Source organism: Lonchura striata, chromosome 2 (assembly GCF_046129695.1).
Source record: "Lonchura striata isolate bLonStr1 chromosome 2, bLonStr1.mat, whole genome shotgun sequence".
Classification (NCBI taxonomy): domain Eukaryota; kingdom Metazoa; phylum Chordata; class Aves; order Passeriformes; family Estrildidae; genus Lonchura; species Lonchura striata.
The window spans coordinates 38,658,535-38,683,390 of record NC_134604.1 but is presented as its reverse complement, the minus strand read 5'-3'; the positions used below and the strand labels follow the sequence as shown (position 1 = coordinate 38,683,390).

Below are 24,856 nucleotides of genomic sequence, written 5' to 3'. Positions count from 1 at the left end.
ACTGGGGCTTACTGGCAACGTCAAATTGTGACAGCAGTGGAGACTTCAAGTTGCTGTGACACCTCAGATTGCTCTTAGACCACTTGAAGTGGGCACAGGAAATACAACTTCACTACCACACAAGCACACCCCACACAGATCAGTACGTACCACCAAGGACAGCTGATCTCAGGGCACTGGTGACACAGAAGGATTTATTTTTTTGTTACATCATTGGCCCTTCATTTGCCAGTGATGGCTGTTTTTATTGCCAGCTAATTCACTTTGCCCTACAACATCTATTTGCCTCCTTTTTGTTGCAGTTTATGAATGGTAGAACACTAAAAATGTGAATGAATGCTGTGCTCTTTGCCTCAAATCTGTCTTTAAAACTTCTGTATTGATCCTTAAGGAAACTTGGAGAGGGGGAGAGCAGGCCAGGGTGCTGCTTTTCCTGCCTATTACATTCATTACAGTATATCACAAGCTGACTCTGATAAATAATAATTATTTTCCAAGCTTTGCCTTTCACAAGTTACATTATGCATGTGTCATTCTGATGACATTTTGTGGGTTTTGTCATTGGAGAAGTCACTCCCAGGGGAAAATGTACTTTCCAGACTTTGTATACCATAGATTGCTGTGGGTATTGTGGCAGCAAAACCCTTGACAAACTGTAAAACTGAAAGCTGAAATTTGAAGAGTTGACTCCTTTTTTCAGTGCTAGAAACAAAAAGTATTTTTTCCAGAACATGCCTATGAAAACACACATCTAATTTTACAGTAAGTAAAACAGAACAATCTTTTTATTAAAAGGCTTTGAAATAAGAAATAGTCCAATTAATTACTTGGGAAAGGCCACACACAGGACTCTTTTGTCAGACTAGAAGACCTGACTCATCACTCATGATATTTTCTTTGCTGTTTTATTACTTGGCTCTTTTTTAAGCAAGTGCTTTATTATTTTGCTTGATCCAGTCCTGTTCACCCATACTTTCTTAACAGAAGAAAAATACAGCTATACTTTTACTGCAGTATTGCACAAACAGTATTGCCTCAGAGAGAAATGAAACTTTAGATTTCCACGATCTGTGGGAGGGTTTGCAGAATACATTACCAGAAGGAATAAGAGCAGTTGTAAGGAGCAGTTGTAATGAACTAGCCTGGGAACTGTTCAAAAGACAGCTGAAATAAAATGCTCTGTAAGTTAAATGGCATAAGACTTGCATTCCATACAATTTCATTTTCACCAGATTAAGGCATGCCAGAGTGAAGCAGGGTGAAGCCTGTATTAAGTTATGCTTCAGTCTTGGATAGATAGCAATAAAATTGGGGGAAAATACACATTGCTAGGCCTATAATAATGATGAAGAGTTACTTAGCCTTTTATACTTTTATTGTTGCTGTAATATATCAAACATGTTTCTGATCTGAGGAAAAAACCTCACCCAAATCTGTGTCTTAAAAATATGTGAAGAAATTAGTTGTAACATATGAAATAAAGCCTGAGGAGAACATTAAAGTCTTGAACTCTAATCTAAAGGGACACAGAGCCAGTGCTGAAACACTTTTTACTGTAAGGAATAGACAGAGAAGCAATAGGAGTTGGGGATAATCAGTATTTGATACTTAGAGAAATTTTCTTGAGCAGTTTTAATACTCTCAATTCTTGACAGGTACCACTATAACATGACTGATAATTAGCACAGATAATTTATTTTGCTTTTCATTTGTGACCAAAAACTTTGTCATTAGTCATTTTAGGCAGTCCAACAGAGAAGTAAAAACTTTTCAAATGGATTGAAAACACCAAGAGTGCTTGACTCTGCTGACAGTAGTACAGCTCAGACTAATTTGAACAAGTAAGCTTCCATGTGAGTGAATTTATTTTTAAAATTGGTGTGTGCAAGCTGAAGCTGCTCTTGAAGGTAAAAAAAAAAAAAAATACAGAGAAACACATCAATGTGTCTTGAAAGTACTGCTACAGAAGTGACATGCTATTTTGTTTCCATGGTATATAACCACCCCAGAGCAGTGATTCACTTCCTATAATATCTAATTCATTTTGGGATCACCGGCAGACTGAGAAAGCAAAAGAGGGCATAAAGGTTTATCCATCCCAAGGCTTCCACTATGACTGTCCAAGACACAGCTCCAAGATTTTTGCCTTTACTAGACAACACAAACTGAACAGGGAGGCTGGATCAGCATCAGAGACCAAGAGTAATCCATGCAACTGTGGAAATTAGAGCATGGATTCACAGAGCAGCATTTCTTCACACTGAAAAAGGTGTAGGTTATTGCCCTGACACGCATGCAGACATGATCATGCTTGGGGAGTGCAAGGCATGGAGGGGGAAAAAATAAAAAAATTGAGGCCTTCATTCACTGTGATTATCAAACTTACAGGGAGCTATGCAGTTAAAATTACTTTGATCATTGCCAAAAAACCTTTATTTTTCATTCTTTTTCTTTTCTTTCACTTCAAATCTACTGATCAAGTGCCTGTTTAAGTGGCAGGCATCTTCCTCCCTAGAGATGCCAGTATTTTAATGATTTGTCAAGTGATTCACATTGAAATACACATTATTTATTACATACTTTGCACTTCAACAGCCACTTCCATCTGGAGATGGAAGGAGATGGGTTAGAGATGCTAATGAATAATGAAGTCATTATTGATTCACAATTTCTTCTATTTAAGCAGTGAGGAGTATTTCTAATTTTTGTCAGCTGTCCCTCAAAATCCCTGAGAGTCAAATGTAATTTTAACATTTCTCTCCTTTAATAGAGGGGGGTGTATTTTCCTTGCAACAAAAGAAAGTAAAGTTATATATGGGAATAGTGATTATACAGAGCTCTTTTAAACCTATAAATGGAACTCTTTAATGCTCTTAAAAATTGAGCTATCTTGGGAGTTGCTTTAAACAAAACCAGGTAAAAGAAAATAGAGTTTTATTCCCATTTAGAAGAGATATTAGTCCCTTAGTTCTTACAACATTTCTGAGGTGCAAGTGACTATCATCCCCATATTTTGCTCAGGAAAAAAATGCCTTGCAAAAAGGTTACCAAAATCCCAGGTGAAGTGCAGTGGCAAAGCTGAGGAAGGTGTCTTAAGTTTATTTTCGAGTCACACCCCTTTTATTAGGTCACCTTAAAATGCCATTCTTCCTATGCAGATTTGCTGCTCCAGCAGGATAACTTCTAGTAAGATGTTACTTAAAAAAAAAGGAAGAAAAATGTGACACTGACATGAACACCAGGCTCACAGAAAACTGGATCCTACAAACATACATGAAGCTGAGTAAACTGAGTGCCACCATATTGTTAATATGAGAAAAGTTTCTCAAATTCATTTCATGGCTGCCAATTTCAGGCATAAATTCTTTGTACTATTGGCAAGTTTCCCACTGACTTCAAATGGGTCAGCAAAAGGGTCCTTGAAGTCTTATGCTTTAGCCAGCTGGTTAAAAAAATATTTTTTTACATCTTTCACCTCAAATCAAGTGTTACACTACTGAAGTGACTCAAAGACTCCCAATGTCTGTGTAATTTAATACTTTCTACATATTTATTCCCAAATGGAAGATATGGCAAGAATGAGCTGTGTGACGTAAATATCCTTTACTACTGCATAGGTGCCCAGGGTGTTAACCTGTGACAATACCCATTGCATAGAGTCAAAGCCAGGCTTTAAAAGTTTCCCAAGACATCTCCAAAAGGTGACAAATGGAAATGTTTACTATTTCTTGGCTGCTAAGTAGGGATTCCTCTTTGCTGATGACTGTTCAAGATTACTGACTGAACTACTTCTCATTGACAAACATTAGCTGCAAGTCTTTTTTTCCACGCTCATAAAGCCAACATGCAGCAAACCAGTCTCTGCCTGGTTCTTCTTGAAAGCCCTATCTTTTCCAGTGCATTGTGGGCTTCAGAAAGTCAGGCTTGCCTCCTTCTGTGTCCATTGTCTGGAGCCTAATTTACAGTCTGAACAAGCTCTTCACTATAAAAGATTTGCTTCTCCCTGCTCACTTCCTATTTCCCACAGTTAAAGCAAGTTTCAGATAAAGGAAACGGCCCTCCAAGATTACAAATTAGGCAAAGTAACACTTGGAGCATTAGCAAAGACTTTGTACTCAAAGTGGTAAGTGAAAGGCCTAGAGAAATACAATCAAATCAAAGCAGGACAAAACCTAATGCAGGAAGTCTCTCCAAAGCTTTTTTTAATGCTGCCCATAACAAATACCTTTGGTTTATGCACAGACATATCTGAGTGAAAACTGGGTAAATGCCAGACGCTGCTTTAAAGACATTTGAAGCTGGAAGAATCTGCTTGGCTAATTGCTTGGTCTGGGCACCATGTTGCAGTACAACCTATTAAGTGCCTGAATTATTTAAACTCAGGTTACACTTCTGCACAGATTTTGAAACCTACTTTCATTTAATACTGCTTTCAATAGTGATGCCACATGGCTTTATTTTTTACTTCCTGACAAGTTTTTCTTTCCTCCAAACCCTAACTTTAACATGAAAATTCATTTTCCCTAACAACCTCAGTGGCTAGTTATTTATACTTTACTGTGTTCTTCGTGTTACGTTAAAATTGAAAGAAAAATCTTTGCTTCATAGGCAAGGCAGTGCTGAGATTACTGGGTGTGAAAGAAAAAAAAAACAATCAAGGAGTGGATTGATTACTGTTTGGAGGAAATGTTCAACAGAGGAAAAGTGAAAAATTGAATTGAATCCCCATGTCTCTTTTTTCTGCCCTAGAAGAATCCACAGCCCAGAAATGCTTCTGGCAGGCTCTAATACCTTATCTGCATTTTGGCCATGGTCCTCTAAGAAGAGGCTTTCACCATTCATTTAAGAGAATCACCCTCCCTCAGGGTGACTGATCAGCTCCTCTAAAGAAAATATTGTAAAGAAAAGGTGATCTCTGAAAGGTGAGACAGAAACTCAGATTTAAAAGTCAATCCTCAGCACAAGAATAAACTCAATTCCAAAACCTTCTGCAAGGAGAGACAGAAAGGGGCAATGAGAAGTATGCTTTGTCTGCTCTTCCAGTCTGGTTGGCTCCAGCAGAAGGTATTGCAAGTGAATATCTGTGGATCTGCAAAACCTTTTCAGAGAGAATTGCACATTATCCTCTGAGTGCCCACTCTACTGGGAAATAGTCAGGTGGTTTTGCAGTAAGTGAAACTGAGGTGCCTTTTGCCTCCTAGCTTGGAAGCAACAGCCTTCATGCTCTAACATGTCTTTTCTACAGCACTTACAATGAGGAGAAAGAAGAAGAAGGTAGGAAAATAAGGAGTAAAATAATCTTTTTCATATAGTAACATCACCCCAGAGGCTGTTCTTGGAAAAATATAATTATCTGTTAGGATAACATTCTCAATAAAAGTGAAACATTATAATAACTTAAATGATAATTCAATGATTCCACCCTGTACTCTGTTCCTGTGGGTATTTTAGCAAAGCCTAAGAGTATGCACTCCAAGTAAGCAAATAAATGCTATTCTATTCCTCTGTTGCATGTGTATGTAAAATATCTCAGTTGTTCAGTAAAAATCAGGGTTTTGGATAAACCTGACTCATGACCAGGAGAATTTCTTATGTTTCAGAGTCAAAATTGTGGCAGGAATAGGCATTTAGATGCCATTAAAATGATTCCTTGTGGGGAGAGACCCCTCTCACTCAAGCAAGGGCACCAGACCCTTTTGCAGGGTGATGGCCATGGCTGGGAGCAGAGTCACTGCACAGAGCCACTGTCCCAGCTCTCTCCAACACATGGGATACAGAAACCCCAACCCCTCTGCAAGGCCAACAGCTCGCCTGGCAGCTGCAGGAGTTGTGTTTCATGGGAATTTAGAGAAAACGTATGCCTTCAGTCTTTAATAAATCACTGCATGTCCTCAAGCAATGATGGATAAAAGAAAGGGAAAAAGCAAAAGCTCTCCCTGGCTAAGTCAGGAGACTTAGCCATTCTAGAAGTTAATCACCATGACTGAAGTTTTTTACCCACACTTCAAATATATAAATCAAACAAGTAAAAATTTCTTCGTATTTTTTCTTCCCCATCCCTTCCCATCTGAATTGCTGGATGGTTCAGGCTTCGATGGATGGGCAGCATCACGAGTGGCAGTGGCTGAACAAGTCCTGGCACTTTGGTTCTCACTTTGAAGATTTTATTTATTTTGGAAACCTTGATCATGCCCAAAACAAGTAGGCTTTTGGTTACACAGAAAGTTTGTAACTTTTTTTTTTTTTAATTAGTACGCCTTATGTTCTTTTTTGCCTCTTTTTGCAACAGTGAATCATTATTACAACAGATGTAACTTTTAAATCAAAATTATTTCCTTCCTCTCATGGTATAGTAATGAACTGTGTGCACAGTAAGGCATGAAGGAAGTGAACAGTTCATTGGAGTTTAAGGCGTGCAGGAATATTGCTGAAGAAACTTCACCAAGTCCATGCCAGGGATCACGTTACCCAAACAAAAATCTTCAGCATTTTTATGCTGCATTTTACCACCTCCAACTGTATCACAGACAAAAGGCCAAGCAGAGATAAAGGAAAACAGCTGGGGTGGAATAAAAAGCAAGAGTGTTCTATGGCACATGGTGATCATCAGCTGTTTCATAATAAACCATCATACTTTGAGGGGGCCTTTAAATTATTTTATTGTTATTCAAAATTGCTTTCTACCTGCTTCGTCTTCTACCATAACTTCCTGCAGGTACAGTTAAAAATACAGGTGGTACTGTGTACATAGAACAAAATACTTAAAATATTGTTTTGTGAAAACTCAGAATAAGGCCAGTGAGAGCTATCAGTAAATGATCAATTCTATGACATTCTTAAAATAAATGAATCAGTTTAATATTTTGTTGTTATTTTTCCAAAAGAAAATTAAGATGAGGAAGGTAACCAAAGGCTCCAAAGTACAGCCAAAAATAAAGAAGGAAAGTTTTGCAAAATGGAGCGATAAATATGAAGGCCATAATTTCTGGCAGTTTTCAGATAACAATCACTTTTGAAATCTCTCTTGTGAAAACCAAAGACCATCTTGCTTGGATGCCCAGGCCACAATTAAATAATTAAACAGTATCCACAAAGAGAGAAGATGGGGGAGGGAAGGGTCTGTATACACACCAGTTATTAATGCTACACACTTGCAATTTGAAACTATCTTGCATTCCTAAATGGGTCACATCACTGTTAAAAAGAATGCTCAGGCTTCTTTTAGAATGCAACAGCTTTACTGAAATATGTTTTTACCATATGTGTTAATTAAAAATGTAGGGGTTTCATCCAACTAGGTTTTGAGGAATGTTATATAGGTCAATTTTTTAAATCAAAAGCAGCAGAAACAATAAACACAATATCCATGAAAAGAGAAATTACTTTAATCCAGCATGTTTGAAATTCCCTAAACAGTTTAATATTTTTTGGCCGAAATGTTTGCAAGAAAGAAAAAAGGTCACATTAGGCATTCAACACCATCTAAAATGTGGACTAAGAGTGTAGCCAAGATTAAAAGACAGCATACCAAAAAAAAACCTCCTTATGGAAAGTAACATAAAGAGGTCAGTCATTCTCCTTTGCTTGTCTACCGGAAGACTGGGAGGTGATTTGAGTATTTTAAGTGCCTTCCTGGGGAGAAAATAGTGGTTTTTAAAGAATTCCTTAATTGAGCAGAGAAAGACATAATGGGGAACACGGGCCAGATATAATCAAGCTTAAAGTAAGAGATGTTTTTAGCAGAGATGAAATTAATTCTGAAACTAACAAGAAAAACAGTGGATTTCCTATCACTTAACCATCAACTTATGTTTTCTTACCAACAGTGGATTATTGGGATAAAACATCAGACATTTTAGAGCTGGGTTATAAAAAGGATACATAAACATGAATTCAGATTGAGAAAGCACTAAATGATTTAACAATTTCCTAGGAAAGCTGGTGTTGTGGCTCATTGAATACAGATTTACATCCAAAGCATTTGAGCAAAAAGGCAAGGTACAAAATAAGCATCTGCATGTGTATGCATACATGCAAACATAAAAAATATTCAGGCTTTCTTTCTGAATAATAAAGGAGGAAATAACATCACAAAACTATTTTTTTTCATTTACACTGGGGGAATAACTCAGATGTAGAATTTCAGGCCCTAAGTAATCTACAGCCCATAACTCTACCTCATATCAAAGGATTTTGCTGTTTGAAGTCTTCCTGGTGCCCCCCAGACCTCAGAGTCCCTGTCCTCATGCCATGACCCAATTCCAGACTGCTTCCCACTCAAAAGATACCTAGGCTCTGTGTCAAGGCGTCTCCTACTAAGATGTGTCAGAGCCGGAGTTGCCCCAGCCCATCACATTTATCTGATCCAACTTTTAAGGCAATGAGCCTGATAAGCAAGCCTGGTTTTAAAAGGTTCAGCGGGGCTGCTTTGCAGAAGACAGTGTAATCACAGGCAGTGACACTAAAGGAGGGATTCTTTGAATTTTAAGTTTTGCCTCTGAACAATTTATTTTCTGAACAATTTATTTTCCGAACAATTGATCTTGTGTCCCACATTTGAATCTTTGGAGGATGAGAGGTATAAACTCCATTTAACAGAATCAATAGCAATATTCCCCAACACCATGGAAGCACTATTGTATTTTGGACTATTATAGGGAGACACAATAGTCAAAATCTAGGCTTTGCTGCCTGTGATAGGGACTCCCTCAGCTGGAGGCAGGCAAATTACTTTCATGTGAACAGGAAGAGAACAAAAGGAGAAATAATACTTTGAAACATTCAACAGCCGATTCTTCACAGCCAGATGGAAAGGCTCTGAAAAATATCCCCTCCATTAGTTATTGGTGGTCTCAAAGGATGAGGTTCTACTTGAATGGAAAAATTAATAACTTTTATAGCATATACATTCCAGCAACAAGTGAATAACTTGCCAAGAAAGGAATGTGATACTGTACCTGAGTTGTGGCAATGTTTGTTCCATCGGTGACCTCCACAGTCATATTATACATGGACCTCTGCTCTGCATCCAAGGGCTTTGCAATGACAATCGTGCCCACTCCCTTATACGCGTCGAAAGAACTATCGTAATTCCCTCCTAATTGTTGCACAAAAACACAATCAAATTAGCCATTTCTTGAAAACTTCCAGTGCAAGTATTGCTAAAAGTGGGCATTTCTGTTTAGTGCCACCCATCTTAATGGCCTCTCTTAGCACACAGAGTACATCTAGTGATACTTCTTTGTTTGTAAGTCACTTATATTTCAAGGCACAATTTGTATATTGAAGAACAGATATCATTAAAATGCATTGCCAAAAAGAAAGAATAAAAATCTAGCAGTACATTTAAATAAACTATAGCTGAATCTATAAAAATCATCAAATGGCTATAAGCCCCTAAGATGTGTGCCCTTGTGGTCTGAATAATGAACAAGAATAATTATCATTTTGTATAAAAGTCATTTCAAGAGGGTTTTATTCTACAAATTTTATTTTCAGGAAATTCTCACTGATACTTCTGGGTGCAAATACCATCATCTGAGTTTTTAAAAATTACAAATATAATAAATTTTAAAAATAAAATAGATATTTGTTATGTTAATACCAAGGGCAAGAATAATTACTGGCAGCAAAGGTCAAATCCTGCCAGTGTTTTAAGAATTATTCAAATAGATGTGACAGGATACAGAAGCTAAATTCTTTTCAGTACAAAAAACCTCTCACAAAGCACTGTTCTAATACTAACATCCCCTTTTCCTGTCACACACTGTATGCTGCAGCAGTGGGAAAACTCTCCTGAGTACCAAGTGAAAGAAAAGGAAAAGAAAAAAAATCTATTAACAAGTAAAATAAGGCTATAAGTAACATAATCTCAAATATAATTTCAGATTGAAGGGTTACAAAATTTGTCAGCCACAGCTACAGTTTATAAATTTGAACCAGTCTTATTTTCAAAAGCAAAGCACGCACTCTCTGCTGATTAGCTGTTTTCTTATTTATTCATCTATAAAATATAATTTAGTATTAGTTGAGTCTGAAATTTTTGGAGGCTAGGAAAAGGGAGAGGTGGGACACAACACTGCTGACAGACAAACTCTTAAGGTATATTCACAACACAGCAATTCAATGGCAATCCAGTTCTACAGAGACTGAAAGCCTTTCAAACCCCACTGGTTATGAGACTTGTGTAACAACTGCTGAAATCTCTTGAGATGAGCTCCACAGATAGAAGAACATCCATCTTATTGACTTAGCTCTGGTGAAATATATAAAAAGAGATATATATGTGAATGGCTGGTAGTGCCACAAAATGGCTGTCTAAATTTTAGGGCTGGGGACTGAGTAGAGAAGAGGAGAGTCTTCCATGCTCTCCCATCTGCATGGTTTGCTGAACAGGAACTGGCATTATTATCAGAAGCAGTCATGCATTTAGTTAGAGAAGAATGTTTAGGCATTTGAAGAAGCTGAAGATTAGGAGGTAACAGCAAAATCACAGCCCCTGAATTCCTTAAGGTGAAAGGACCTTCACTTCTACCTCTTGCACAGGCTATTGCAAACAAAGGGCAAGGCAGAAGAAGCACTGCTCTGTCCATTTTTGCCTTGAAAGACATTCAGGGATGGGTAGAAGAAAATGCAAGGAAAAATAATAATGCAGGTGACTGCTGCAGAGGAAATGCAGTATTGGTGAACTTCTGGCCACTGAAATTATCCAAATGTAGTAATTTCAGATGTGCCATCAGATTTACACATGTTGAATAGAGGTATGTACATATATACAGGTCTAATAGATGAAGTTGTGGTTTTCCAGGAAAACATTTCCACTGGATGTGTTGTCATTTCTGGCAGATAGAAACATTGCTTATTCCTTACCCTCATTCTGCAAGCTGTCCTTGATATTTAAGCAATAGCAAGGTATTTGGACATTGATTATATCTTCAGTGCTCTCTTTCCTTTTTTTTTTTTTTAAAGTTGGAAGAAAAAGTTTCTCTCTCCCAATTAATGTTTTAAATTGATTTACTTGAGAAAAATTGCACCATGAAAACCTCCTTTGAAGAAAAGAGCTCAAGATTCATGCAAGGAAATCTCAGCTGAAATGAAACTAGCCTTGGGACAGTAGACACTTCACAAAGAGAATGTTTCATACTGATAACCATGAAAACAAAGTGCAAGTCTATACTTTGAGATGCTTAATAACCATCTTAATGAGCAATCAAAAATTATAAGCTATCAACTGGCACACACTTCCAAAAAAACCTGCCTTTAAAAACTTCCAAGAAGCAACATGGAAGGATTAGCAATAAATGTTTTAAATGACCTTCTGCTGGCTCAGAGCTGGTCTTTCAGGGCACCATGTAGTCTATTGCAAATAGACCAACTTCTTCAAGCCATTTCCATTAAGTGAAGTACACTCATCCCCTAAAAGAAGAACTGAATCCATCATGCGAATTTTTTATACATTATTCACATCTTCCAAAATGGTCTAGTGACAAACAAATTAATCTTGGTTGCCAGCCACCCCAGCCTGTAACTAACCAGGCAATGCAGTTCATTTTACATTGAATTGTTTTCTATTAAACAAGGCAGAAATTGCATCAAACACTGAGGCAGAGATGGATCAGAGAACATCCTGCTGTGAGATTTGTGATTATAATCTATTTTACAGTGAAACCCTGAATTATTCATGATTCAGTCCTCCACATTTTAACAGACCATGGTCGGATGAAGAACCAGATGGATGAACGCCTGGAAATACTGCCTGAGATATTGGGTCCTGCCTCTCAGCTGCAGTACTAGAGGCAGTCAGCAAATGTTTGGTGCTGCTCCTCAGCCTCCATATACACTGAAAACAGGCCATCGTATGATAGATGCTTCTGAAGCTGCACTAAACACTGAAGAATTAATGAACTACATAAAAACACTATAAAAGTGAAACATTAAGAGACTTACAGATGTGTTAACTCTATGCAAGGCCCACTATGAAGTTAAGTCTATGCAAGATCTACTAGAAGCATTCACCACAATCATCTTTGAAAGACACGTGTGGGTCGCACAAATAGAGAAGTATCATTCTTGTGTTTTTACAAGAATGTAAAATGTAAAATGTCCATCTGCACAAACAGGAGTCTTCTCTTTAAAACCCTTGCAGCTGGGAACTCCACATGAAACCACTTCCATCCGAAGGTGCCCATGTAGACGCTGGAGGGCTGAGACCCTAGGAGGTGACAGCTGAGATGGTGCTGTCCTCTGGGGTGCTGGAGGCTGTTTTCAAAAGCCTGATGCCTTGTCTGTACCAACCTTTCGGAAGTGAACTCATCTGCAGTGCCATAAGCTCCCACAGTATCAGTCTTAACAATTTTACTATTGTCCATTTAATAGTTTGTTTGATCACAATCTTCAGATGAAAGAGGGCTAAGGATGATGGCATTCTGTTCAGCTGCTCAGTTTCATTAATGTGAATTTTCATTATTTATTACACTTTCCAGCACTTGGCACATGCTTTTCTTTTTACTATCTACTAAGCCCTGCTTTCAGATACAAGATATGTAGAAGCTGTCTTTGCTAATGTGCTTGCAATTGCATTAGGAATGAAATATTTCAAATTAAGATAATACATTGTGAGTTCTTCAGACACTTTGGGAAAATCAGTGACAAAGAAAGCAAGATGATTGCACTGACAATTTGGCTAGACAGGTTGTCCTGAGAAAGCATTTTAATACTGAATAACCCCAGAGAGATGTGGATTAGCTGTTGTCTACAGGATTATTTCAGACTAAAATGTAATGCTGCTACATCTTCAATACAGTTAAAGACTTCCTTTAAAATAATCTGATTACACTGAAGCACTTTGCATAAGATTTATGGGAAGTCCACATATACTTTAAATGCTCTCTTTGGATGAGAAGACTTATCATGTTGTAGTGATAAAAATTCATCCTGAAAGTCCTTTTTTTTCTCTGATTGATTGTTAAGAGTCCCAAAGTCACCTAGCAGATAGTGTCTACACTTTGGACACCTAAAGTTAAGTGAGATGATTTCCACTCTTACTTTTTTGAGGCTGACCTTAATGCTTTTACCTAAGTCCTGGAAGCATTAATTTTTAGAACTACAAATTTTTTATGTCATCTAAAAGCCTGTTATAGTTTATATATGATTTTCCAATTCCAGCTGCTTTCCATACAGCTGTAGAAACAGCCCCGGGTACAAAAGATCTTATTATCTGGCCCTCACTACAACTCTCTAGAACAGTCTTTATTTTCAGTTTAACAGATGGTATAGTACAGTTAAGAAAGAGATCTCAGGAAATTCAGCTGAGATACCTCTTAGCCAACAGACTCTAAGTTGTGTACTTGGTATAGGGTTTGTTACATTTTCTGTCTGAATCTGGACTTCCACCTTTGTTCTTAGCTTATTTTTTGGTTTCATAGTCACTATGAACAAGTTTTCTTCTGACAAAAGTTCTGCATACTTTGGAAAGAATTGATTTTCCTTCTTCTAGATACCTAAAAAACCCCTGAACCACTGAACCTCGTAAGGCTAACAAGAAAGGTGCAATGGAAAGGCCAAGGAAAACTTGAACTATCAAATGGGATTTCTGGGGGTTGGCAGAAGGATTCGCCTAAGGCAAGACACAATCCAGATCTTGCATTCCCACAGGACGTGGGCTCTGCATCACTGTCCCTTTCTAATTTCAGTGTTGGGATTTCTAATTTTCAAGCATATTCTTCTTACATTGCATTTTGCTGCAAGCAGCTTATTTTTCTGGTAGGGCTTTTGCTAGATGTGGTTCCTTTTTGGTACAATGTAGAGCCCCCCCATGTTCCTATCAGTTGCTGATACACACTTTGGGATGGATCATGCTGCTGGGAAAAATAATTTTCTCCTCCGCAAAGAAAACATGTCAGCAAATCTGGAGGATTTGCAGGCAAACGAGTGCCATATGAGGATCTTTTTCCATATTTTCCAGTGGGATGATCAAAAAGGCTGGGATTGAACACCACTTCAGAAATATCTGAAGACTGCAGAGAATCAGACTTTTTCAGTCTTAGATGCAAAGATGGATCACACTGAGCTCAGAAGGACATCCCCAATTCAAACACTGCTAAAACCTGGCAGGAGTCTTCCTTTACTGGCAGGTAGCAAACAGCACAAAATGGTCCATGTTCAGATTTAATACAGCCAGGATATATGGATCTCCTCACACAAGTCTCATTTGGCCCACCATGCCATGATGGACAAATGGAGAAGAGAAATACAGGAAATTATCTGATTTAGAGAACAGTCATCTAAACCACATTTTCTCAGTGCCGAGAAGATTCTTACTTGTCTGTCCCAAAAAAGGCTGACAGCAAGGAACAGTGATGATAAACTAGGCCAATTGTTACAATTGTCACACTGCTCAGGGAAGAGAATCAGAGGAAAATGCAGGAAACTAATTCACACTGAAACTCAGAGGTGAGGCTAAAGTACCTTTAGAATTTTCAGAAAAAGATGCAAAGACAAAATTTTCATTTCTTTTGTTTTCAAAGAAGATGAAATAAACTTACTATCCCAAAACCCAAAAATTCAACTACACGTTTTCTTAATCATAACATAAAAAATATTAGTAAAATGACAGGCAAATATTTATACTTTTATGTACTATATCATGCTAAGAAGCAAGTAACACAGACTCTGAATTTTAGCTAAAACTACTGTAAAGAGACTCAAAGCCTTGAGTTTGCTGCTAAGAAGCTGAAAGCAAGGGCATAAAAAGCAAGAAAGAAATCAGAAAGGTATTTTAGATAGTTCTCGGAGAAGATTATTCAAAGAAGGCTAGGGAGCTACATGTTTTTGACTTTAATGAAAACTTGCAGCACTATGAATTAAATGGATGATTAACTAAAATTAATAGTTATTAAAATTATTGGCATTTAAGCACGCTTGGTAAAAAGTGCTGATGTGGTTTCAAAGCTTGGCTGCTGTTACAAAGGCACAGGCTGGGGGAGGAAGCAAAGATAGAGGGAGGACTGTTTGGGAAACCAGAGAGATGTTGTGCAACATGCCACTTAAGCAAAAACTAGCACCATGCAGCTTAGCTCCAGTGTTATAGTAGTCATCCCACCATTCCCATCAGTAACAAACGAAAAAACAGAAAGGGCTCAATCTACTTGGTACAAATAAAGGTCTCTAACTTATCTGGGAGTTCCCACTGAAAATTAATTTCTGATTAATGATTAAATAAATTGTAAACTGATACAACTTATGTCTTTCACATTGTGGGATGTGCATGAATTGAGAATGGTATTGAATGCAGTCTGAAAACAGAAACCAGGTATGACATCTCAACTATTCCAAATTAAAGAAACAAACAATCATCCAAGTATCCTGTTCCTCTCTAGTCCATCAGTGGAAGATGACCTTCCTGCCTCTGCAGCATCTTCCTCTCTTGGAGCTGATTAACTCAAGAACTTAAACAGCTACCTAAAGTATATATAACTAAGGTGCAAAGTTAGGCACGCACTTTTATAGCCAAACTTTATCTGCTCTCCCTCTCTTTTTTTTTTTTTTTGGCTGGGAGAGAGTGGATGTTATGCATTAGAAAAGAGATTGTCTTAAATTCCAATGCCCATTTAGTTTGAAAAGGTCATAAAGATAAAGGTCAAGCTGCAAACTCTATATTAAACCATGTCTCTACATAAGCCTTTGGGGGTTTTGTTGACATTACTGTGAACTATGCACAAAGGTACAGAATCACGAAATACCAGATGGAGAAGGATCAGGTCTGGTTTTACATCAGCACAGAAACCATCTCTTGCATCAGCAGTCATATACAGCTTTTTATATATGACAATTAACTTCCACAAATACCCCATGTCGTTCATTGGGCTTCTCAGCACTAGACCTCAATGGTGATGATATCAAGGAACAATGAAAAAAAGTGGCTTTTGACACTGGCTAAAAGCAGAAATGGTTATCTAAATACACAGTGTTCTGTCTGTAAAACTCTCAGGAAGGGTTTTGGCTTTACTCCTTGCATGCTGAGTGTCTGGAACAAGGTCTTCTGCATACCCAGGATTGTTGGCTATTCCTGTTGCAGAAATTGGTGCTGTTGGGAGTGCTATTATATGCAACAGCAGCAATATTTAATGAAAACATTAATATGGTAAGAGAACCAAACTGGAAGGTCAGGGTCACCAATTTCTCATTAAATCTGGGAAACCTCTGTCTCAGTGACCTCTGCAGTGACGCAGCATCTTGTAACTTCAGAAGCTACAGCCTGTAGGGAAACCATTAGAATTGTTTAAATAGGGAAACTCTTCTAAACCATTTGAACTAGTTTAGGCATAAAGGCCACATTAAATGACAGGCTAAAATTTCCTGATGCTCTCCCTATCATCTCTGGTAGGGAAAAAATCAAATATCATTATAAGGTGTTGCTTGATTGAAAGTGACTCTAATAATGAAAAAGAATGTAGCAGAAGAGCAGGGGGTTTCCCTCAGGGCAGCATTTTAATGAGAGTTGGTCAAGCTACCATGGAAAGGACCAAAGGAAGTCAGTAAAAGGTTCAAATAGGATAAAAACTGTCAATAACATCAAAAAAGATGGATTTGTCCTGGAAGGAAAGGGTCAGTGAGGAAGGGAATGGAAATGTAAACATTAGCTAATAAATTGCACATAGCATACTGAGCAACTAAGGAAATGGCAGGAAAACTGTGGGAAATATATGCTGTCCTCTCCCAGGGACTAGCAGGAACCCCAGAACAAGGTAGTAGCTTTGGGTTTCATTTTAATATGATTGGCACATCAGAAACCCTGCTACAAATTCAGAGAGGAAATGGTGCTGCTTCTGTCTTTCATCTGCACAAATTGGCAATAAAAGGTGGATGAAAACGACTCTGACAGACCCTTTCTCTTGTGGTCCCTGTCATTCCTGTTGGCTAAACTCATCTGCTAATAACTATGTTGAAATGGGAGCCAGGCTCAATCCCTGTAAATAAAGACTGCTGATGCACACTTTCTGAAAGCTAAGTCCACGGCAAAGGCTTTTTGTTTCTCTAATCTTTCATATAACATTAGCTTTATAATCATTCCTTTTAAATAACTACACTTTGTGCAGATGAACTGTTTTACATCCAAAGGTATGCAAACACTGCATACAAGCATCTAGAAATATTAAGAAGCACAATAATTTTCCAGGGGAAATTCTCACTTTTGAGATGTTAAATGAGTTATTTTAAAGGACATTAACTGAATCAGCAGCAGAAGTGGGAAAGAAACGCTTAGGAACATTGACTCCCATTTCTCTACTTCAACCAAGTGAGACCCTTTGCTCCCTGTCATCTTGGCAGCTAATGGCATTTCCCTGCAATTTTAAGACTTCTCTAGCTTCTTCTCCTTTTTACTAAGGATGCTTCTCCCTCCCTATTTTTATAAGCAATTTTATGTAAGACAATTTTGTGGTTGAAATTTCACATCAAAACACATTTCTCGGTTTCAGCTTGCATTCAAGACAAACTTTTGGTGTCTCCATTTGTAACCCATATGTTGAGGCATCCCATTCTGTTTCACAGTTAAATGGATGGCACTGGACTGTGAAAAGTTTGAATTAATTATTTATGATAAACTGTGGAAAATCCGTGAATAAAATGATAATAATTGGACACCAATACGGTAAAAGCTGTCATAGGAAGAAATGCAGCACATCCATGTGTCGCATCGCATCCTGTCACAGGCACTTATGAAAGATGTAATATAAATTGTCTCAAAAAAAATTGCAAAAAATAAAAGGCAGCCTGGATAGTTGTATTTTAGCAAATGTGTTTGCACTAAGGGTACCTTCTGTTGAACAGTTCTGCCCACAAGCTGTCTGTAGAATATAGAACATCTCTCGAGCATGCTTGCCACCTTGAAGCAGGGCAGTCGGAAGCAGAAAAAAAAAGAACAGAATGCAGAAAAAAAGGTGAAGAAAGAGAGAAATGAGGGACAGCAAGTCTAAGTACCATAAATACATTTAGAAATGAGATTAGCAAAGTATGACAATAGAATTTAAATGACAGACAACATTAAGATTGCAGTAAATAACATAGTACGAAAAAAACCAATTCAGCCATACAGCGCATTTTTTAAGCTTAGCTAAGGAGTCATAACAAAAGCAGGAATATTATTATTATTACTACTATCACTACTATTACTATTATCGCTATATTAAAATAGCATTTTCATTTCATATTAGGAAAATGGATTTAACTGGGACAGGGGAGGGAGGTGGGGAGACAGTTCACGGTTAGCTTTCTTGCTCTCAAATCCGCACAGCCGTATGCTCTGCTTCTGGGGCGTCCTCCTGGCACCACTGGCTCCCAACTTACCGACGATATCGAACCAGAGGGGGATGTTAGAGGGCTGCACAGAGACCACCCCGACAATCTCGGTCACTTTATCGCTCTCCATGACGGTGAAGTTGTAAAAGGGTTCGTCGAAAGTCAGGGGCACGGGCGAGGGCACAGGCTTTTTTATCCACTCAATATGGAGACGTGCAGTGGAAGATTTTTGGGGCCGGCCATTGTCCACTGCTTTTATCTGAGAGGCACAAAGAAAAGAGGGCTCAGGCTGAGCATCCCAGCTTGGCAGTCAGACCTAATTTTACTGCAGTGCGATGACTGCTTGGAGAATGGCCTTTGTAATCTTATATGTAAAATCCCACAAAAAAACCACTTATTTCTCAGTTCTCACTTTTTTTTTTTTTGCCTAATGCTTTGACTTTTCTGAAAAAGGCGATTTTAAACTTAAATGTTTTGTTTAAGAAATGCTGGTGTGAGACTTCCTGCAGATGCAATTCAAACACTCCCCACATAGATCCTCCTCTCCAGAACTGCTTCCCTGTATGATTTCATCTTGCACCCAGCTCCCTCTTGCTGCAAACCTGGAAGCTTTGTAATGACCCTGTGTAAGACCATGCATTTGCAAAACATGCCCACCCAGAGCATGTTTGACTCTTTCAAGTGGCATCTGTGTTGCAGACAAGTATTCCTTATATTGCCTTCCTCAGGATCTTTAGTTGAATTAAATAAGTTTCAGGTAATTTCCCTCAGTCCCCATTAAAAAAAAAAAAATCAAAATTTTGTCATGTTTTCTTTCTCCTCTCTGTCAACTTCATTAAGAATGGCTTTTCTTGGTGCTATTTATTTTTATTATAAAGTCTTCTAGAAAGATGGATAAGCTTGATCTTTGTGTGACATGCTTTATGGATTTAGCATAGCAAAGATAAGATGAGCAACAACAAAGACTGGGCTTATGAAAATGCTGAATGCAGGTTACAAAATGGGTGCTTTGGTAGAAAACATCAATGTTGACAAATTGTTTACCTTTTTTTATAAAAATGTGATGTTTCTGGCTATAGAGATCCATTGGTATAAATATGCCATTAGAACACCTTTTAAAAATGGGAAATACTTTTTTTTTCCTAAGATATCATGCCCTACTTCTTCCTCTGGAAATGTGTTAAGTGTGTTTGATATTAACACTCATCACTCTGCTCCATTCCAGGCAGGCAGGTCCTTTGTGAAAAGATACTGAGGGTGTGATGAGCAGTTTCTAGTTGGAAAATCTTCAGTTGTTGCATTATAAGAAGGCTCAGATCTCAGATATGACTTTGAGGTTGCCAGAGGGAAAAGCACTCACTCAGTTGAAGGCTCCTCTACTCTGATTCCCAGGTATTTCTCAGCATTTTGTTATTTATTAATTTTCCAACATTATGAAGGCAACCCACTTCCAGATGTCAGACCATGGACCTCTGACACTTTTATTTCAGCTCCTTAACTACAACTTGTTGGCTTATTCCTGCACATGAAGAGCACACATTTCAGTCTTGTATGGCTTTATATCAACTCAACCATTTTTTTTTCCCCTCTCTTTCATTTCCACTGTATGGTTAGAGTTCTGAAAGAAGAATTTTGACTGAGCTTTTTGTAACTGAAACTGCTTCCACAACACAGAGTACACAGTACTGCTCTTCTCTTAGATGCAGTCACCTAACTGGGACAGTAGGTGCCCTCTGTAAGGGCAAACAATTGTGTCCACACCAAAACTAAGTACCCATTTGTAGCTGTATCTGCCCAGACCAACATGATACAACTTTGGCAGCAGCCAAGTGCTTGGTCTTCATTTCTGCATATTCAAGGGAACAGCTTATGCTAACAATTTGCAGGCTGACTTAACACTCCAAAAATACTTCATGACCTGCAGTAGCATGAATGATCTCCCACACTCAACTTTTTGGCAGTAGTTGCATATGAATACTAAATTTCTTAATTTAGGTCTTATATTCAGGGCATAAACACACGTATATATTCCTCTTTATACAGGAGGGCCTATTTCTTAAAAAAAAAAAGAAAAAATAACTCAATCAAATAATGGTTTGTATGTCAAAGAAAGAGTGCTTACCGTTAAGATGTCATAACTCCCCGCTGTGAACTGCTTTCTGGAAGAAACCATCCCTGTTTTGGGATCAATGAAAAACTTCCCATCATCGTTCCCATCCACAATGCTGTATGAGATTTCTGCATTAGGGCCTTCGTCTTTGTCAAAAGCAAAAGCTCTGTAGATTGGCTCCCCTCTTTTCTTACGGTCCCTCTCGGGCAGCTTGATCTGATAGACTTTCTCTGGAAACTGCGGCTTGTTGTCATTCTCATCCAGAACCTGCACCACCACCCAAACGGAGGATTGCCTGGGAGATGTGCCCCCATCTGAGACAGTCACCTGAAAAACAGCAGTAAAAGTTATTCCCAACAGCTACAGCAGGACTTCAGATAATTGGAGAAAAACATAAAACATAAGGAAATGCCTTGCTTTCACCAAAGCTAACCTACAGTTTACAACGTCTTCTGTGTACACAATACATAATTACTATCAAAATGCTCAGTGCTTAACCCAATTTGTCCACAATGACAAATCCAGGAATCTAGAAGATTTTTTTTTATTTCTGAGATGAATGTGGAATAAAAAACCTGCAGACTGGGAAGCTATTTCTCAAAACAGAAAATCCCTTTAAGTCAAATTCTGCAAGTTTATCTAAGAAGAGAGAACTGGAATTAACCCATTAATCAGGGATCCCTGCACTTTTTGCATACATATTTTCAAGTTTTGTCTGTCATGGAAAGAACTTGAAAGATATATTTCTTCTTAAACCCTAAAAAAACCTCTGTCATTTTTTTCCCATTAATTATTTGGAAATTCTTTAACAACAAAAGGATTTCTGTCAGCTCTTTTCATTCATTACCCAAGATGTGACAGCTCATTAATTCCAAACCTGCTTTATAAGATTATAAGGAGCACAGAGAGGCAGGTAACAAAAAATTTCTGCTGCATTGTGTAGAGAGTGCACTGTGCTGCCAGAAACATGTAAGAAATAAAATCTTTGAGATGAAAGTTAATTAGTAATTTAGCTGCAACTTAAACAGAATTACTAATAATTTTCAATCCAAAATACTATGAAAATGAAATGATTCAAGATCAACAAGCCCTCAAGAGATTTAATAATATGCCTTCAAAATGAAATCAATATGTTTCAAACTTCTCCCTCAATATTTCAATTGCATTTTTGATGAGAAAGAAATAAGGCAGAAAGTTATTTTTGTTTGCAGGAAAGAAGTTCAAATTTCATTTTCAGCTACATATGGTAACATGCCAAATCCCACAGTAGCAATTTCTGATGATAGTGAGCCAAGATATTGCATACCCTTCCCTGCTCATACTGATCACTGCACATTGATTGGTTTGTGGGGCAACTTCTTGATATTTTATTTTTCCTTACAAGTTTTTGTGTTCCCTTGCAAATCCTATAGTCCTGATGTCCAGTTGTTAGGCGAAGCAAAATTTTCTGGGAATAATACCCCTTGGCATTTTTCCATCCTTGTGCAAAGTCTAAACTTAGGGTAACCCCAGTTTAACATTGAGGTCAGCAGAAAAAATGTATTTTCTATGAGGAAGGTGAACGACATGATCCTTTTCCTGTATTTAACTATGTGTTTAAAAACTGATGCAGTGAAAGGGAGCAGACTGACAGCCTTGGGGACTGAAACAGCTCATTTATAGAAAACTGCAGAGCATGGCCACATACAGTGGCAATGTAAATTCCCCACAACAGAACTCACTTGTAGAGCGGAACCCATCCTCCCAACAACACATACCAGTCTCAGGCCTCTTTCTTCCAGGACTGGAGTAGAGTTTCCTATGTGCTGAGCAGTTTGGCAATTAGCAGTTGTTGAGATCACACTCCAGTGATGGGGACAGCTGCTTGCAGAGTGCTGAATGGGGACCAGACCCATCCTGCAAATCCACCAATGTGACATCTGCCAGTCACCAGCACAGGAGGGCAGGAAGAAGACCCGCATCATTGTCAGTGTGCTGAGCCATCCGGTTCCCACTGCCAGCACTTTCTGAAACAGCATTTTTAGTGCTGAAAGGCTGTACATACAGCTGTGAATCTCCCTTTCCACAGGGTGAGAGCCATGCCACCAGGGACCTCAGCCTCTCCACTTCACTGATGATCCCCTCTGTTTCTGTTCTACTCTGCTGCAACTGGCCAAGCTCTAGGTCAGACCAGAAGTTAACAAAGGAAAACCCTTTTTCGTGTTTCTCCACAGATAAAGTAACTACTGATGATGAACAGTACAGGCTGTATTTAATAGAAATGATCAGAGACACACTGATCCAAACTCCAAAAAAATCAACAAAATGCTTGTTTTAGGGAGTAATGCTCTTGCATTAAAAAATACTAGCAAGAGTCTGGAAACTCTTGTTCTCTGAACAAATACATATTTTTTTTTTTTTTAAAGACATTTTCTTCAATCTGCTAGCAGTAATCAAAAAGATGTGTGAGTGATATAAAGCGTTTACAACCAACTATGACAATAAAATCTGTGAAAACCACAGCGGTATAAACAATCAAATAACTATGAAGAAAAAACCCTACCTAAGTAAAAATAATGGTCAAGAAGTGAAGCATCCTTCTGTCTTACCAGCACATTCTTACAGTACATTCTTACAGTTTGTCAGGTTTATGCAGAAATCCTGACTAGCATGGTGTTGTGGCATCAAATATTTGCATGCATTTGTTTGTTTTGTAAGCTCAAACTTGGGGGGATCTATTCGATTACAGAAATGTTGCGCTGAAAATATTTGCTGACAGCTAACAGGAATGAGTAATGACAATAACACAAAATGACAGGTAATTAATAAAAATTAACAAAGAATGCCTGAAGTTAGTAAATTCTACTTGGGCAAAAACTTTATTTGCCTGGAGAGGAAAATGTTAGGTAGCAGCTAAGCCTTTTTGTCTGGGTGACACTCAAAACTTTTCAAAATTACAGGATGCAGCTCCAAGAAGCTCTGAGTGCCAGACACAGGAGCTGAAGTTCTCTCTTTGTAGGCACGTAAATTAATTAAGCCTCCTTCACACCAGTGATGTGATTATTTCTCCAGCTGTAAATCTGCAGGGCTGATCCCTTTTTTGTGCTCCATTATCCTGACCCCAGCCTGGCTATTCAGGTTCCAGTCATAAACCAGGTAAAAGAGCTGCAAAAATTTCCTCTGCCCCTACAGAAAAACCCCACCATGACAACACATTAAAACAAACCTAGAAATTGCTGCTAGTTCACAATTGTTGCCAGACAAAAACAGTGACGAGCAGAGAGGTAATTCAGCACATCCCTCTGCAAATACCATTTCCATCAGGACACACTATCACACCAGCACTTAGGGGCCCCTCTAACCAAGTCATTTTCAATTCAAACATTACCACAGTTCTTAGCTCAACCCTTGAACAGCTGGAAATTACAGTAAAAAAGTAACCAGGGAGAGGAGGGAGGTTAAGATGTTCATAGGACAAAGCTAATTCACAGCTGGTATCTCTGGAAATGCAAAAGGCAGATGTGCAAGGCACAGGAGAGCTTGCAGGAGAGAAGCTGTAATTTAGGACCAGTGAGGTTCTTTTGTTTAGAAACCTGCAGATAGCATGGTAGGAAAAAGAAGACAGAGAAGAAAGGTAATGCAGATGAATGACATGTGAATGACATCTGTCATTCATCTGTCAGTTTGAGGCAGACTGTCTCAATACATGCTTGTTAAAATTTGCCATTGAAAACCTAACAAGAGGGGACTTTCACAATAATCAGTATGGGAAAAGGGTAAGGACAAAATCACGGCTTTCCCAGCGGAGATGAGGAATGGCTGCTTGGTCAGCATGTGCTTTCCTACACAGTGAACATCTTCCCCTGTCTGTGTGATGAGTCTGGTATCCAGATCCAACTGTAGACAAGCTGCTGCTTGACCGTGTGCAGGGGAGATGGACCAGGACAGCACCTGCCCCCTCTGCTGCACTGGTTTAATATTGCTGCTCATGCTGCATCAGGACAGCCTGAACAGGGCAAACAACCTCCCAAAGCTGTGATACAGCCATAAAAGCAGCTGAATTTGGACTCCCTGAGTAATCAGACAAACATCCATTCAGCAAGGGTGAAATGTCTTAAAAGGAATATGATTACATATTTAATAGGGCCTGAATGCAACAGACAACAAAAATAATATGAACTATTATATATTTTCATGGTGAAATCCTAACATCACTGCTGTTTTCTCACAGCCTACAGACAGTTCCACTACAGTTTTCTCCACAAAATAAGCATCTTCCTTAGGAATCTGTATTTACCCATTGGCTCTAATGCTTATGTCTTTACTGAAATATGTCTGCCAACACTCATACAGATGCTGGCTACCTGGGAATTTCTTTGCTAAAGTAACAACAGTCACACCCCCTTTGCAACGTTTCCTTTAGCTGGACGGACCAGGACAAGGCCTCCTCAAATTCCCTCGACTTCTATC

General features: G+C 38.4%; 1 protein-coding gene across 8 annotated transcripts in view; it reads right to left on the bottom strand.

The window, feature by feature from the left end:
* The window catches only part of FAT3 (FAT atypical cadherin 3), a 396,477-nt gene that overhangs the window by 88,276 nt on the left and 283,345 nt on the right, over window positions 1-24,856 (bottom strand). For 6 of the 8 annotated variants that reach the window (XM_021544996.2, XM_021544998.2, XM_021544993.3 and 3 more), the window contains 4 exons: window positions 20,420-20,734; window positions 18,346-18,556; window positions 17,816-17,884; window positions 8,958-9,097 (listed from right to left, as the gene is read on the bottom strand). In XM_021544996.2, the coding sequence (XP_021400671.2) occupies window positions 8,958-9,097; window positions 17,816-17,884; window positions 18,346-18,556; window positions 20,420-20,734 (735 nt within the window). The remainder of the gene's footprint in view (window positions 1-8,957; window positions 9,098-17,815; window positions 17,885-18,345; window positions 18,557-20,419; window positions 20,735-24,856) is intronic. The other 2 variants (XM_021545000.3, XM_021545002.3) reach the window with 1 other exon arrangement.